Raw genomic sequence first — 17,552 nt, forward strand, 5'->3', positions numbered from 1 at the left:
TAGTTTCAGTCTCAGCGCACGAGTGAGTCCGTTAACGTACGCGTGACCGTTTATCACATCAACTAAAACAGGTTTTCATGTATAAGCGAATGCAGCTACAGTCAGTATTTTACTCACGAAATATGAGCTAACTGTTACTTAGCGTTAGCTGATTTGTAGCTGTCTGCTTTGTTTACGCCGTCTTTTCTGCTGCTAGGCTGCGGACGTGCTTGCGTCATCTTCCGTGTTCAACAAATCAGCGTCGCTCGTTCCAGATGGACCCAAGAGAGGCTGAGAGAGCGCCCCCTGTGGACAATTACGCGGCCGACAATTGTAATAATGATTTACTGTTTTTTATTTTCTAGAATTAATTGATTAATTAATTGTACTTATAACGTGTACAATAAATCCTTACAGTAGGCCTACATATATGACATTTTGCAGTGCATACTGTCTCCTCTGTCCCTTTCTGTTGTAACCCTCTTATTATCAACAACACACTTACCATTTTATTCACGAGTTTATATGTTTGATGCACATTTTGCTGTATCCCTGTCTAGTGCTGATATATCTATTTTTTAAAGAGTAAATATAATCTGGGGAAGTAACTTTAACACTATTGTTTTCTTGCAGTCCAGTAAAACAAACACCTTTGATACATAAAACATTTAAAAAATCCTAAAACATATATTTAAAAACATGTAAAACTAAGCTAATATCTACCATGCAAGCTCACATAAAACAATTTACCTCAATGAAACTCGATGAGAGTGAAAGAGGAGGGTACAGAGGTGCTTCTTGTATTTGACATCTCCTTTACAGCTCTATTAAGAGAAAGAGAGTCCGTTGGTGAACAGACTGTCTACCAACATAAAAAGGAATAAATCTGTTTGCAAAGGCATCAACATAATCTTACAGAGAGAGAAGCACAAAACCCCACAATTGTCTGTTTTCCAGACAAAGATGACAAAAAGAGAATTTACTGAAGTATTTCACTCCCTACAATATCCTTTAAACTTCATTTTTTAACAACCTTCCTTCACTGGCTTTGAGGTATTACTTGCTGTACTTCTAGTTGTTTCTTTCATATCATTAAAGCACGGCACAGTCAACCACTGAAGCTGTTTTTAAAGACAAATCTTCTCCTATTGCTTCACCATAAATGAGTGATTCTCCTTCTTTCCACCAAAGTGAAAGTATATATTAGATATTTGTAGCTCTGAAGGCTCCTTTTTTCCATTAGACTTAATGTCAAGTGTCTGTTTAGGTAAAGATGGATGCACTTTAATTCCTGGGCTGAGTTATTGTCCCAGTTCACCTCAACAAGCGCTCACAGGTGAGTCTGCAGTCAGAGGAGTGAGGCAGGATGAAGAACATGTGTCTTTAACAGCGTCTGTCAGAGGAAACATTATCTCCTCTTGAGACGACTTCAGCTTAATCTTTATGAGATGTATCAGCTGCGCTCATGATGCCACAGTAATAATCTTTATTTGTTTACTGGGATCCAGTGTGGTAACTGAAATTGGCTGTGTGGACAGTAATGAGGCTGTTGTCCTTTTGGCTCCAATTTGCCCGAATATTAAAGAGGTGCAGAACTCGTGAGTGAAGTTTAAAGCCTTCAGTGTAATTCTTTTTAATGTTGTCCTCTGGTATGACAATATTATTGTTGCACAGCCTTGTTATATTTCTCTTATGTTAAGTGGGTTTTAATGCAGCCAGCGGTGCAAATCTCCCTTTTATTATAGATGATTAATTATTGATTATGGTTTGTTTTCTTCCCTTTAGTTTGCGGCCCTCTCCACAAAGACCACGTCTAACTAATTAGCAGTGGGAGTATCTCTAGAAGTCATTATACAAATCATCTATTGGGAATTTGGGAATATATAGGTGATTATTACTTTTTTAAATTATTAATATTATTTGGTTGTTTTCTTCATGGCCCGGTGAATACTTACAGCTCTTTATTTATATGTGTACTGTGTTTTAATTCTCGCTTGTTTTTAAATGAGTGGTTTTTATTTTGTTTATTACTGTTTCAGTCAGTATTTCAACTTTAACATTCAGTGTGTTCACTTTCAACGTCCTCCTCATTTAACTGCTTGTCTTTAGTGCCCTCTCTTGGACAGTTTGTTTATTTCAATATCATCGTTGCTCAGAGTTGATTGCTATTTCTGCGCTATTATTATTATCATTACTATTGATAATAATAATGGGAAAGAATAACAACATAGTATGTATAATAAACTGCATATAATACAAACACCACAGCATGAGTATTAGCATCAAAATATACTTAAGTATAAGTACTCATTCTGCATAATGGCACATTACATTATTATGTTTATAATTATCCAAAGTAGGGGAGTAGAAGTATACAAGAGCATATAATGGAAATACTCGAGTACCTCAAAACTGAGTACAGTACTCTCTGAAATGCACCAGTGTTTCTTTCCCTCGTCACTTCAGCGCCATCTTCTGCTTTCCACCGGTTTATCTGAGTTGTTACTGCGCATGTGCAGTTCACGGCCCCTGCAGGATGCACACGTACATGTTTTATGACGGTCAGGGACTGAAGGTGACGGAAGAAGCGCTTCCTCAAACCCACCGACATTTTCCAGCATCTTCATCACATTTCCGGTGAGACTGGACTCCTTAAGTGCAATTTTAAGGTCAAGTGCACGAGTCGTACGCAGAAGGTGACGTGTTCACTTGTTCACGTGTTCACTTGTTCACTTGTTCCGCGTTTTCTCCGGGTTGTATGGGCCACAGCGTTAATGACTGCAGCAGTGGTGGGAAGTAACTCAAGTACTGTACTGTGGTAATTGTACTTTACTTGAGTATTTCCATGATATGCTACTTTATATTTACACTACTTACACATGTATGTGATGTTTTACAGATACTTCAGCAGTATGAAAAGTAATTAAAATAAGATCCACATTTGTGCAACATTAAAGTGATGAACTCATGAATGCATCAATAATTATAATCCAATAATAATATTATTATTAAATGGGCCTGCATAATGAGTACTTTTGGTAGTCGATGTTTCTGTATACGTATGTGTTCACTGTGCAAACCTTGTCTCTTATCCTCCACAGGCTGCGTTGTTGAATGACCTCTCCCAGCGTCAATGATCTTAAGACAACAGTGTCTGTCAGAGATTATCTCCGACAGCGAATTAATTATTGAGCTGGATGTAGTCTGCGATAACAGAGTCCAAAGAGCTTCAGTCAGAGCAGGCCGTAAGGTCGCAGAGACACTCCTGCATCTTAAACGCTCAGAGAGTTTGTTCACATACTGACAGATGGGATCTTCTTCCAAGTGAAGCTTCACTTTTCAGACAACTGTGGAATAATATAACTTAATGCGTGACCAGTTCTATACCAGATCTATATGTGCATTTTACACTTATATGTAGACGTCACCACTTACAGACAAGAAAAACAACTTTCTTTCTTTATTTTCTACTGCTGTTTAGGGTATTTTATATTCCAGTAGTGAAACGATGCTATTTGGCTATAAAATGTCATAAATATTAAATATTAAATGCCCATTATAATTTCCCATAGCTCAAGTAGATGTATTCAAATGTATTGACTTATTTGACCAACGGTCCTGAACCTAAAGATTCAGTTTACGGTCATATAGAATAAAGAAATGCAGCAAGTCTTCACGTTTTAAAAAAATGAGCAAAATGATTAACTGATTACCACAAAAGTTGCTGATTAATTTTCTGTGTTTTTCTTTTATTTTGTGTGCCTGTATCTGTTGCTGCGTTCCTATAAATGAGTGTAGAAAATGTTAAGATGTCACTTCCTCCTTGCTTTGTTTCACAGGTGTGTATGCCCTCCTGCATCCGCATGGCTCGTGTCTTCGTCTATGGCACCCTGAAGAAGGGGCAGCCCAACTACTACCGCATGTTTGACAGCGCCAATGGGAAGGCGGAGTTCCTCGCCTCAGCCCGCACCACCCAGAAATACCCGCTGGTGATCGCCAACAAGTACAACATCCCTTTCCTCCTCAACATCCCCGGCCAGGGTCACCGAGTCCAAGGAGAGATCTACAAAGTGGACGACCAGATGCTGCAATTCCTGGATGCCTTTGAAGGGGTTCCCACCATGTACCAGCGGACTCTGGTCAAACTGGAGGTGAAGGAGTGGGTGGGGCAGACGGAGGGAGAGGAGAGGCCGGTGCCAGGAAGCATCACGGAGGCGTTTGTGTACAGCACGACGGCGTACGAGCCAGACTGGCCCTCGCTGCACAACTATGAGAGCTACGACTCACATGGAGATCACGGGCTCGAGTACACGGCCAGAGAAGCACAAGACTGATGTAGCTCGCTAGAATAAGAGGAGCAGGTCCTGAGTAGACAGCAGATATGGTCCACGAAGTCTTCTACCTCTGTAATAATCAGCTTCCATATAAAGTCAGCGGAGCAGGTGGATATCCATCAGTGACATCTCAAGAAAATACACTCCTGTCTATAAGTATGGCTATAATCTTGGGAATTTGTATTTTTAAATGTATAGAAATAAAAAAATAAAAGTAAATAATCAGAACCAAGACATACCTAAAGTTTCAGAATAATTTATATTTACCTCCTGAAGTCAGTGTATATAACAATATAAGGAGACGTTGAGAGAAAGATAGCAGAGCAGTCTGCTCATTGCAGCTAAAATATTGACACTAATGATGATTGAGTACTTCATTATTACAACTGGAAAAGAATGAAAATCAGACCAGGAGGCTTGATTTCTGGCCCAGTTCTTACAGTATGTACGGTCTCTTTATAAACTACCCTCTTAATGCATTCTAGTGGATGACTTGCAGCAGTGTTTGTGTAACTGTGACGTAGCTGTGAAGCAAATTAAAGGCTTGGTCAAGTTTCCTTTCAGAAATAAAGCTGCGTTGTCAGGCTGCATTCTCAGGGATTTCTGACAGCACGACCTGTTTACACATTATCACAATAACAAGAAAAACACTTGTTGGAACTACAATCTTAAGCTCTCAAGGTGCTGTTGGAGATGTGTGTTATGCACTTGTCCACTGGTACTTTGTGGAATTCGTCTCGTTTATCAGTACAGTCAAAAACCTTTCGGACGCAACTTGAACTCATTTTGAAAGGTCTAAACACGTTTGTGTATGTTGTTAGGTGGGATTGATTGCAGGATAAATCGGCTAAAAGAACTCGATATCATTTGTCTCCACTTTTCAAATTTAAAATGAGTAAACGAAGACACCTTCTAACACCAAAACAATTAAAACTGTGTTGGTCCTTTTCTTTTTTTTCCTGAATTATTTCTCATGATCTTCCTCCATGCTGTGTTGTCCTAATCCCCTCTGGGGTTCTGTCTCTATGAAAACTAGATTAAAACAAAAAGACATCAGTTTCGGTGTGGTCTCATTTTTTTTTTCATATGAACACAATCTTTTCTCATCTTTATTTAGAAGATTAAAATCCAAAAAACTAGAGGAATACAGAAGAGAAGGTATTTGGCAAACGGACCAGTGAAATCTCTGTTGGCGTTGGAAGCAGTTTGGAAGTCATTTGTCATTTTAAACAAAGCAAAACTTACAGGACAACATGAAAACAAACAGAACATTTCACAGTGTATCAAAGTACTGTACAAAAAGTTGCCTTACAAAAAGGAAAAGATGGGATGTTTACGAAACTGGCATCACATTTAAAATCATCTAATTATATATAGATTGTCAGACGAACAAAAAAAGGAGTGTGTTCACATGCACACAGGTTTCCACGTGGTTCAGGTCTTATTCAAGCAATTTATACACATTTCTTTCGTTCTACAGGAATATTCAGCAAGGAAACATACAATCCAAATACAACATGGTGCACAAAGTCATGCTTCAGTGTCCCAAATACTTCTGGTAAATCCCATGTATTTCATTCAGGTTTATCATAAAGATAAAATCCTCCTTATTGTACACAGGATACGTTGTTGTTGAATATGAAATCTGTGTGTGCATGTGAACACACTCAAAGTCGGTAAAGGACATTGAAGACTTTGTGTTACCAGTTTGGTGTCGAAAAAAGTAAAATGACATTATGAATTACATCGTGGACGACTGCCATCGCAGACAGTTTGTCTCTATTTAAACACTAGTGGTGCAGAGAGTGTGTGATAAGAGGAGGTGAAGTGGGAGGACCTCTGTGATGTGTGTGCGTGAACGATTCAGAGGTTGTAATTAGTGTGGATTCGAGCGCCTGCTGTGTGCAACATGAGTCTTTTCTGGTGTTTGTGCAGCCTGAAGTCCAGATCTTCACCCAGGCGAGTGTGGTGGAGGAGGAGGAGGAGGAGGAGGAGCAGAGGGAGGCAGGTTCATCAGTAAAGGTCTTTCCTTGTGCTCGGCAGGGAGCGGCTGGCAGAGCAGGTGGCGCTGCGGATCACCTCCATCCACCTGGAGCAAGAACAATTAAATCAAACGTCGCTGGTGATATAAATCATCATTAATTAAAACATTTTTACATTTTCACTCATCACCCTAAATACCTCTCAAAGGTGTACTCGCTCTCTGATCTGAAGTAGTAGACGTGGGATTTAAAGTGGAGTTTGAAGACGTAGTCTTTGTGGATGTTCTCCGACTCGGACGGGACGGTGACAGAGTAGCCCAGCAGAGGAAGGCTGGCCAGGGGGTAGTCATCCTGTGAGCAGACGAGCCAGAAGGAGATCCTCAGTAATCATCTTTTAATTCCCAGAGCCATCCCCCCACTGTCCCTCATCAGACCACTACTAGTGCCATTTATTACTCATTTATTAGCCAATTTTTGCATTTTTACTGTCTATATCGAACCTGGTGTGACTTGTAGAAGAAGAGGCTGAAGTTGGTGAAGACCACCCAGAGCTTCTGCCAGCCGTTACTGTTCTTAAACTTCCTCAGCAGGTTACCCGACAGCTGGTTCTGGAAACACAAAAAAAGAGGAGGAAAGAGAACGAAGTCAACAGAAGACATGACAAGCGGAAACAAAGCCGCTGATGCTATTATAGTGTTAGAAATGAGGATACAAGACAGGAGAGAAAAATCTGTTAGCTCTCACTCCGTCACTGTACTCGTGAAGTCTGATATCCATGTAACATAATTGTAGATTCTGGGATACATAATTCACATTTAACTTGTTTGGCTGGAGGTCGGTACAGTGACACTCTGTCCAAACATTCAGGAATATTAAATATCCTGTAGTCTTGTAACTAGTGTGTCCAGAAAAATGTGGTTCTTTCTATTTATCAGAAGGTTCATCATGTAGTTCTGGAGAGTTTCCGACATGGATTGATAAATGTTTGCTGTTGCAGTACCTCTCTGCTCCAGTAGGTGTCACTAAAGGACAGGCTGTGTGTTCTGTACCAGCAAACCACAGAGAGAGACACGGCCCCTGAAGTCTGCTGAGGGGCCTCGTCAACTCACTGGCCGGACTACTGGCCTCTAGCAATGTTAGCGTGGACGGACAGAGGCAGCGATGAACAAACAGACAAATGGAAGGAGGTAAAGATGGAGGAGAAAAGGACAGAAACACAGACATGAGAAAAAACAAAGGACATTGAATCAATGGTCCTCTGCCTGTGCAGAAGAGGACCAGGACAGACAACACATGGAAGACTGGACTCCACAGCTTCAAGGCTTGAGAGGAAAAACAGACATGTGATGTGTTGGAGAAGAGAGAGAGGACGATTAGAGACACACAAACACAGTCTGGTACCTCCACGGCAACACTAAAGTCCACCATGGACACGCTGGTGTTGCGATGCCAGCAGACGTGCACGGTGGTGTTACCACGGTGACCCTGACGCTCCAGAGACGAGCGCGAGCCGCAGAGCTCCTCCTCCGACTCCAGCTCAGCTCCTCCGTCCTCCGACAGCTCTGGGGAATGACGGGAGGTTCAGACATGCTGGTTAGCAGAAAGGCCCGTGCTCTTTATTTGAATCTATTTCCTTCTGTTGGCTAGAAAGCTTTTTTGTCTGCTAACCTTTTACTGCCTTTTGTCGGTTCATCTTATAACAACAAAGAGCTTTAAGGAATATATTTAAACTCTGCTATCAGCTGACTAACTGTTTCAGTCATCACTTCTATGGGTCACATCAGGACTAAACCCCCGAGAAGCTCTGCGACATCCTGGAGATTGTTTTGTTTTGTATTACTGGCTAATGTTCTGTATTTTAACTGGATGCAGCTGGAGGTCACAATTGCCACCAGTTGGACAACTTGACTGGATCCAGAGCAGCACTCTATGCTTGGTTTGAGCCTCCTGCTTTGGCATTTTTATGTTACAGACCTTTTTATGAGACTTGGATGTAATGTTGTAACAACAATCTGGCTTTAATAGATTCACTGGCTATTCTTGAGCACAGCTAACCGAGCTAGCCTTGCCACATGCTCATTCTTTGCTATTTTAGTGTGATGACGGGAAAATACATAAAAGCAGACGTGAATCAAATCATGACAGATAAATAAAACGTTAAGGTTCAGTCTGAAAATGTGTGCACAAACAGGAAACATGGCCGCCGATCAGAACAGTGATCAAAGCAATTTCAGTACAGTCTGCACGAAAGAAAGAGAAAAATGAGCCTTTTGTTGTTACCTGTAAGTTAATATTCTTTAACTGTTTGAGTTATAAATGTTCACAGCAGGTGATTTAGCTGAGGGACAATGGAGACGTCACACCAAAAGGTCACCAGGCGGAGGCTTCATTGAACGTCGTGACAGGCGTTTAAGATAAAGAATGAGGGGGAAGAGGAGGAGAAAAAGGGGGCGACAGCTGGGGCCTGGACCTACATATATCAGGTGACGTTAAAAATATGATGAAAGACCACCTGGAACAATTCAGTGGATCATTCATGAGGGAGGGATTGAAACATATCCTCAGCCTGTGGGATGTGCACAGTTATGTGGACTATAGGTAAAGAGGTGATCCATGTCCCTTAAAGAAAGACCTTATGGATGAAAGTAAATATCAGTCAGTACAGCTAACAGGTCCCAGCTGAAGTGTGTCCCGTGTGGGACTTTTTACAACTGAACTTTCTGGTTCCCACAGGGTCTCAGACGGTCCTGCGATACTTTGATGACTAAGCGATGTTTGGGCAGGAAGTAGTTAGCAGGTTAGAGGAGCAGTCATTAGGGAGTGATGGTTGAAATCCTCTACATCAATAAAAAACTGAGGGAAAACAAACATCTATTACACCGGGCTGCTGGCTCGCAGGCAAGCGCCAATGCATTTATTTCAACTTTTAAAGATCGATGTATCGGCAAACAATAGTTACCTGACGAATCGAAGGCCTAACACATGTCACAAAATACTAAGTTATATCTACACCAATAAAATGAAAAAAGGGCGTTGAACACCAATTCATGGCTCAGAGACCTTTAATACTTTGTCATAATGGACCCCAAAGTAGCTGTTTGTTTGGTCATTTACTGTACAGACAGCAGAGGGCGGACTCACTGTTGTCAGACAGGCTGGTGGACAGCAGGTCAGTGTTTGGGCTGCTGCTCTGCTCCGCCAGGTCAATGGCCATCCTGATGTCCTCCACCCACCGCTCCATCTCTGATGCACAGCTGGACGCAGGCGGAGAAGAGGACAGAGACACAATGAGTGCACAATACAATCTCTATTTCACAGCCACAGATAAAACGCTTTAATCAGTAAATGAAAGAAAAGTAGGTCACATGGTCCGATTCAATTAGAGGCCAACCAAAGCGTGGCAGAGGTCCTGTGGAGAAGAATCCATTTTTTATGAGGTTGACCTGTATGAATCTTTAAAAGTGCTATTAGAAACACAAAGCTTCCCTTCTTTGTCCTTTTAATGTTTCCACTCATTTTATCTCCTTCATTCACACTAGATGTTTTTAATATTACGCTTTCTTTACTCTTGTAAAACCGTATTATTATTATTATTATTATTATGTCACAAAATATGTGTGTGTGTTTATGTATACCTGGCTGCCACCACCACAGACTGGCGTTGTCCAAACAAGGTGAACGAATGAGGGACTCCCCACTCCTCCTCACTTTCTCGGATCTGAAAAAACATCATCATCCAACTTAAATACACTCCTAATCCTTTACAGTACATGCATGTAAACCAAACCCACAATCACTTATAACAACAACATACGATGTAAAAATAAGCCCTAACATCTAAATAAAACACGATTTCACCCTAAAACTTCTTGTAAAGAAGGAAAACTTTGCAGGTTTCAGTTCTGCACCATTCAACCTTGCAGTACATGTGTTGCTAATGGAATATGGCCACGTACCGTCATGCCATACAGGGGCAGCTGGCCATGAACTTTAAACTGGTTAGACGGGGTCATTCCTCGACTGGTGTACACCAAGGAATCACTGAACTACAGAGGACGAAGAGAAGAAAGAAAAGTGAGAAGTGGAGGCTAGATTTCTTTGCTTTTATCGCCAACATTAGATTCACTTTGAAAAGTTGCTGAAATGTCATACCAGGAAGAACATCCTCTGCTGAAGGCCCTTCCCTGAGAGCTTGCTGAGGCAACCGAGCCTGATGAATTCCTGTAAGTTAAACATTAACAACAAAAAAAAATATGAGAGCAACAGAGAGAAAGCCAAGATCCATAAATGAGCAGAATGGAGGAGATTTTGCAGGTCTAATCTAGGCCTCAAGCACGGAAACTAACTATTTAAGTAATAACAGAGTCTGACCCTCCCGGGGATGGCGAGGTTGTCGATGCCGGTAAGATCTTTCTTCAGCTCAAGAAGCTTCTGGAAGTTCTCCATCTTCATCATGGAGCCTTGCAGCTGCAGCACCATCTCTGAGATGTCAGCCAAAGCCGCTGAAGGGAAGGTGAAGAGATGGTTATATAAAAAAACACACACATTTAGTTTCGCATGTACAAAAATACATATGTTGGAGGAAAAGGTGGAGATGCTGCACACAAAAAGGCACTCGTGTACCTCTACAGTCCCTGAAGTCATCGTGGGTGGGCGGGAAGTGCTTGCAGAGCCTCTCCAGGATGAGTTTGTAGTGCAGCAGGCGGTGGAGAGGCCGGAGGAGGAAGATGTTGAAGGGCAGGTAGCAAACTCTCTGCTGCTCAAAGTCTCGACACAGAGCCTCGGCCTTCCGACTGGACCTGAGGAACAGTGAGGGGGAGGGAAGTGGTGCTTTTCACAATGCTCCCACAAAGTATAATGTTTTTCTCTGTCATCTTTTCTACCTCATATTTCCATTATTTTTATAGTTTCTTCTGTTATTTCATTCATAGTTTGGCTGGTTGAATATTCTGATAAGAGAGTGCATTAACTTTCTTACTTCATGCCTGCTGATAATTGGACCTTTGCTTACAGTTTACTTATGGTTTTGTTCTGCGTCACCTACCTGCAGACCCGTTCCAGTTCGACCAGGCACTCTGAATGTTTCTGAAGATGAACCGTCAACTGCTGCAGATGCAAAAGAGAGAAAACAAATTAAAAACAGATAAGAGGCAGAGAGACAAACAATCTATATGTATTTAATTAAAAACAACCCTTCTACCCTTCTTGTTTCACAAAGAGGGCGTCTATAATTTCTACATCTGTACTGTAAATCATATACTGACAGCGTGGGGTTATAGAGGGAGATCTAGTTACCCTCAGACCCTGAATGTTCTTCAGGAGAATGTCACCAATGCGTTGATAGTCTCCTTTAATGTGGGCGTTGGAGCGGCCCTCCCTGAGAGAGAGAAGAAATGAAGATCTTGCAGTAACATTTATCCACCAGTAGATGTCAGGCCAGAGCTGAAGAAGTTTCTCACACGACTGGAAAATCTTCATCAATTCCCACAATCCCATTCATCTTACCAGCAAGTCCCTGGGCCCTCTCCAAAAGCATGGTTTGTGTGTGTGTGTGTGTGTGTGTGTGTGTGTGTGTGTGTGTGTGTGTGTGTGTGTGTGTGTGTGTGTCCTCCTGTCTGTCATTACAGAAATAACACAGACAAGATTCCCACAGGAGGAAATGAGGACTTTGCATGTGCACTTCAGCTCCCATGCAAAGTCACATTAGTCTTTTCATGTTATTATGTATTCATGGTTTAGGTTTTAATTAAAATGACATATTGTGATGCTGGTACGCAACTTAGTGATAAAAAGTATTGTGCTGTTGCAAACTTTCTTCATTAATGATCTCATTTGTCACAAGTTAAAGGAAATGAGTGAATCCACAGAATTCAAATCACCTTATTTCTCCTTCTTCACTGATGTTTTTTGCTTCCTTGACTTTCCCCCAAAGCTGGTTGTATGTTGTTGTGAAACATGATACAGATACTGATACAGAAACACTACAGTGGAGTGAATGTCTTTGTTTTTGTCTTGCCAAAGCACAATAGCAAATTGCCAAACACTAATCTGGTCTTAAAATTCTTCTCATTTTTGTGGTGGATGTGTTTTGTTTAAATCAAGTAATCCTATTTAAATTGCCAAACTTTTCTGAATGGGAACAGACGGATACTGACCACTGTGCCAGCCGCTGCTCCACCTCTTTGAGGAATCCCTGGTGAAACTTGTGGACCGGATCGTAGCTGGTGGAGATCAGGTTCTTAACGGAGTCCGGGAAGGCCTCATCTTTCCCCGCAATACTCTCGAAGGACTACAGTAGACAAAGAAAACATTCACACTTCTTCACGCACCGTCTGACATCAAAAATTCTAAATCACGTCAAGCTTTATCTCCGTCTTCTGTCTTATCTCTGTGCGTCCTCAGAATGAGCAATCAGCAGTCACAAAGAGCCACATTAAGGGAAGTAATATGCAAGTGACGACACAGTGAAGCAAAGAATTCATTTAAGGTTAAAGCCAAAACAATTCATCGATTAGTCGAGAGGCAGAAAATGAATCTGCAGCTGTTTTGATAATTTCTTTCTTTAGATTTGCTGCTTTTCTTTGTCTTATATAATTACAACTTGTATATTTTGGGGTTTTGGACTGTTGGTATTTTTGGTGTTTTTACCACTATTTCCTGATGTTTATAGACCAAATGATTAATGAATTAACTGAGAACATTTGTCAGAATAATCTATAATGAAAATAATCGATAGTTGCAGCCCGAGTCAAGGTAAGATGAGACCTGTCCTATAAAAACATGCTTTAAAACAAACTAATGCACCATATAAAAGTACTTTGAAATCACTATCACACATCCACATCTCCAAAACAGACAGTGACAGTGATTACAAGTGACTTATATGAGCAACCACACACACGGAAACACACACATTACTGGTATGATCCCCCCGAATAGGAGGTCGTGGTCAGAATGAATGATTTGACTTGAAAGCACAATGGCATTTGTTTGCACTGAGGATCAGCTAACACACACACACACACACACACACGCACGCACAGTGATCCTCCTGGCCCCAAGCGAGATAGTACACAACAACCCCTGACCCCTTTCAGAGTGAATCACACACGATTATGACAGCTAGTGCAGACAGGAGGCCGTCCAGCTGTTTCACAGAAGGACTCGGCGGGAGAGAGGAAGGGTGACAGCGAGAAGAGGGAGGGAGGGGCGGGGTTATGGGATCTCAGGGCTGAGTGGTGCCAGCCAAAGAAAATATTTAAGAGGTAAAAAGTGCCAGCGCACGCCTTCCTCCCACATGAAAGAGGGTGGAAACTACTGTTGAGAAGAAAAACAGCTGAGAGGCAGAAAAAGACACGAGAGGGGAAATATGATATTTTTCCCTCCGCAGCGAGGTCAGAGGTCACAGTCAGATTCATACGATTAAGGTGATGGGGTCTTCAGCTTCTGCAGGGGCTTGAACCTGTGTTTACCCCATTGGTGGTCTCTCTCCTCATTACCCCCCTGCTGCTGATTTTCCCCTCATTTGTTAGTAACAGGCAGTAAAAACAGACAGACAGTAAAGTTGAATCACATAAAACTGCAGAGACAAAGTCTGACCCACATTAGGCTGCACCTTCATCCCAGGATTAAAGTTGAAGAGTGGATTTTTTTTCCTCTGTGTTGATTTTAGTGTTTCCACCTGGGAGCGAATAGTCTGTGTAGTCTTAAGGTCGCTGGCTCAAAAAGGAGGTGAATTATAACATATGCATTGCTTTCTTGTGAAAAACAAAAGAGTGAACGTCATTTAAAAAACGTATAATGTGCTCACATGGAAGCTGTATTTTCATCTGTCATCTCTCCTGCACAAAGCTTCAGATGTTGAACCTCAGTCTTCACTCGTGGGCCAAACTAAATGCACATAAAAGCCCATTTTCGGGATGGGAATAAAAAAAGTAAAAAATACAGGAACAGAGAGTTCAACTTAAGCTCCTTGTCCCAATTTTTGGCATTCAAAAGACCAAGCTGAGCTCACTTTCCCAATATTTAGGCTATAAAATCACCAGTGCAAGTGCTGATTCACAAACCAACTCTGACTGTCCCAACACGTGAGCTTTTAAAAAGACCAACTTTAGCTCACGGTCCCAAAATTCAGGCTTTGAAATAACCAGCTTTGACTCACTATTCCAGTACAGAGGCTTTAAAGAGACCAACTGTGGTTCAGGGTCCCTCTGTGTGCTCTGCAGGGCTGTGTGCTTTAGGGAATGTGTTTACACTTGGCCAGAGTAGCTCTTGGTCTTAACACAGATGGCTTTTCAAACATCTCTCTCTCTCAGCCAGTTGAGAATGGCCCTGCAGTTAGAATCGACATGGCAGAGCGAACAAACACTTAATCACCATCAAAAGAGTGATTTTGTAGCTTCTGTGGCTGTTTTCAAAACTACATCATCGAAAGAAACGATAGAAATGTGTAAAAATGTCCTCCTTACCTCTGTGATGACCTGCAGGTCTTTGAGGTAGGTCCGCTCTGTGGTCAACAGTTCCTTGGCGATGAAGTAGGCCTTGTCTGTAGGAAACTTCTGGACACAAACAGAAAGATAAGATCGATCCATCTGTCCACCCATTCACCTATCCACTGATCAGTTCCTTTTCTTTCTCATCCATCCACCATCTCCCTGTCTGTACGCTCACCTTCCTCCTCGCCTCCTCTTCATCGTCATTGCGGACACATCCGGCGTCGGTGAGCAGCGGGCTGGTGAGAGGTGATAGCTGCCGTGCTTCAGGACTCTGACCTGGACCCAGGATGCTGCCCATCCCCTGCCCATTTACCGAGCCGTTGCCGTTAACAACCACACAGGGACTTCCCCCTGGAGAGTCCTCTGAACCGGGACTTTCTGGGGGAGGAGAGGAAAATAAGAAAATGGAGAGTGGGAGGGAGACGGGGACAGGAATAGAACAAAGAGTGAGATAAGGGAGAAGATAGCAGGAGAGGATAAGGGATGGAGTTAAAATAGATTCAAAGCCATTCAGCTACTTTAAAGAAATTCACAGCCATCTCCCTTATCATTTAATTCTTATAGTCACATTTTCTTTCTTTCCTCTCAGTGGAGGGAAAGGCTTCTTGATTCACCCTGCATTTAGAGGCTCAGCATATGAACATATTCCCCAAATACTTCCTCCAAAAGTACCCAACCTGTATGGCGATGAATTTCAGGGTTACACAGCGCTACGTAATCAATTATAAATCATGGGTCAGGACCCAAAATGAGCAGCTGTCACGTTCAGGCAGGTCGCCACATGACAAAAATGCTACGATCCCTAATCTCTCAAGGAGGCTACGTCTACACTATTTCTCTATTTGGATCCTCATCTAACATATGGTTAAAAAGAAGATGAAAAGAAGGAAAAAAATAGCAATAAATGTTAAGAATATATTAGTAAGGAGCTATGGATTACCAGTTTATTTGCAAGACTTAATAAAGACCATATCTGTGCATTATAAGAGTAAGTAAAAAGACAAATGATGCATGTCCGAGGATTCATTTTCTGTTGATCGACTAATCGATTAATCAACTAATCGTTTCAGCTCTAGTTGACAATCTATGAATACTATATTACTCTTTCCATTCCCCTTACAATGCACTATAGATATGATCTTCTATACATAGGTGATAGTCTTGCTGGTTGTGATGATGCCTAAAATCATCTGTTTTCTAATAGGAGTCTGGTCTGGTCTAACTTTTTGGGGACAGAAGAATAAAAGGTAAAACCTACTTTTCACTACAGCTAGAGTCACTACAGAGGTTTACTACATGGTACTAAATTGTGACTGTATACTTGCCCAGGTGCAAAGTTTCCAAAGAGTCCACTGTTATACACCAAACTGGATCATGGGTAAAACCATGGCAACCACTGAGTGCAGATCTGTGATGGGTGCTATAAAAGAACTTGCCACCATACAGAAGAAAAACTACAACGACACAAAACACAGGTGAAACAACGAGCTAACAGAAGCTAGAAAACACGGAAACACAGACAGAAACGGATCCAATCATGTGCGCACATGCTGAACAAACAGTGTCGAACAAAACGAACAACCTCTACTCTACAGTCTAGCTACCACAACACAAGACACGGGTGGGGGGGGTCACAATTCAAGCAGGGTAGGTAGGTGGGGCAGGGGTAGTTGGACATCGGTTCCCTCTACAGAAAATTCTGGAGTCCCTTTTCTTCGAACATACAAGGTCGTTTTTTTATTGACACTAGTGCACAAAATCAGTTACAGTGTTAAAAGGAGAGATGAAGGGTAAAGAAAAAAACTTTTAAGAAAAAAAAAATCCAGTAGGTGTTTTGTGAAATGCAAGAATACAAAGTGTTACAAGAGTGACAAAGAAAACCAGTGAGTCAGTGAGTCTTTAGGCCATTAATCAGAGTGCGTCCAGGGAAAAATGATCATTTCAATGCCTTTCTTTTGACTTGGCAGCACTTTGACCTTTGCATGCTCAGTATTTATTGTGATTTTATGTTTTAGAGATGCTGCAAAGCCTGTCACTCAACAGAGACATGCACCATGAAATACAGGACATGCAAACTAAAGCTGCCACCAATCTTCAAATCACAAAAATTAGAAGAATGGCCAGAAAGACGGTTTATTCCTTCAAAAGAAGTCAGTCAGTAAAAAGTGTATTATGTAAACAGGAAGAGAAGCATAGATGTGATGCTACAACGCCACCGTATACCATTTTAATAATCTAAATGATAGAAAATGGTTTGACATTTTGGGAGATATGCTTGTTTGGTTTCTTGCTGAGAGTTGTTTACATGAAACCGAATTCATAGCCCAAAATGTTGAACTATTTGAGAAGAAGAAACTACAATCATTTTACTTTTCATCTTTTAAGATAATCTAGCAAATTTGGCTCTGATTAACCCCATTAACATACAAATTACAATATGAATACAAAAATCACAATCTATCAGCCTGTTACTGTATGTACAGTACATTAACTTTACAAAAAGCCTCAATGGGAGTGACTTGCTGCGACTGCTATTTGGTGACAGGCAGTGAAAGGGAAGACAAGGTGGACTCAACTCCAGTATTCATGTATGTGTGTCCATCTTCTGACAATACTCAGACATTCACACCTTACAAAATAAAATGCTGCGTCTCTCAAAGACTTTTTTCTTTTATATTTGCACCTACATTTGCATTTAGCTTAACTTTACTTTTATCTGTCTACCTTCGCCCTCTCACTCTGCGTTAAAAGAGTACTGGAGT

General features: G+C 41.5%; 2 protein-coding genes across 2 annotated transcripts in view; one reads left to right on the plus strand and one right to left on the minus strand.

Moving 5' to 3' along the window:
• The first annotated feature begins 2,546 nt into the window (after positions 1-2,546).
• Positions 2,547-5,339, plus strand: LOC139306839 (gamma-glutamylaminecyclotransferase B-like). The gene is made up of 2 exons (XM_070930796.1): positions 2,547-2,616; positions 3,819-5,339. The coding sequence occupies exon 2, from the start codon at positions 3,825-3,827 to the stop codon at positions 4,311-4,313; it is 489 nt and encodes a 162-aa protein (XP_070786897.1). The 5' UTR covers positions 2,547-2,616; positions 3,819-3,824; the 3' UTR covers positions 4,314-5,339.
• Positions 5,340-5,370: 31 nt separating this feature from the next.
• Positions 5,371-17,552, minus strand: part of LOC139306463 (FERM, ARHGEF and pleckstrin domain-containing protein 1-like) — a 49,058-nt gene continuing 36,876 nt past the window's right edge. Inside the window, exons 14-28 of the mRNA XM_070930319.1 lie at positions 14,966-15,168; positions 14,764-14,853; positions 12,451-12,584; positions 11,591-11,672; positions 11,340-11,401; positions 10,919-11,094; positions 10,667-10,797; positions 10,448-10,516; positions 10,252-10,341; positions 9,931-10,013; positions 9,437-9,549; positions 7,697-7,857; positions 6,796-6,903; positions 6,495-6,646; positions 5,371-6,402 (exon numbers count right to left, since the gene is read on the minus strand). Coding sequence (XP_070786420.1) covers positions 6,327-6,402; positions 6,495-6,646; positions 6,796-6,903; positions 7,697-7,857; positions 9,437-9,549; positions 9,931-10,013; positions 10,252-10,341; positions 10,448-10,516; positions 10,667-10,797; positions 10,919-11,094; positions 11,340-11,401; positions 11,591-11,672; positions 12,451-12,584; positions 14,764-14,853; positions 14,966-15,168 — 1,730 coding nt within the window. The 3' untranslated portion in view covers positions 5,371-6,326. The remainder of the gene's footprint in view (positions 6,403-6,494; positions 6,647-6,795; positions 6,904-7,696; positions 7,858-9,436; positions 9,550-9,930; positions 10,014-10,251; positions 10,342-10,447; positions 10,517-10,666; positions 10,798-10,918; positions 11,095-11,339; positions 11,402-11,590; positions 11,673-12,450; positions 12,585-14,763; positions 14,854-14,965; positions 15,169-17,552) is intronic.

The sequence above is a fragment of the Enoplosus armatus genome, chromosome 24 (genome assembly GCF_043641665.1).
Source record: "Enoplosus armatus isolate fEnoArm2 chromosome 24, fEnoArm2.hap1, whole genome shotgun sequence".
Taxonomy (NCBI): domain Eukaryota; kingdom Metazoa; phylum Chordata; class Actinopteri; order Centrarchiformes; family Enoplosidae; genus Enoplosus; species Enoplosus armatus.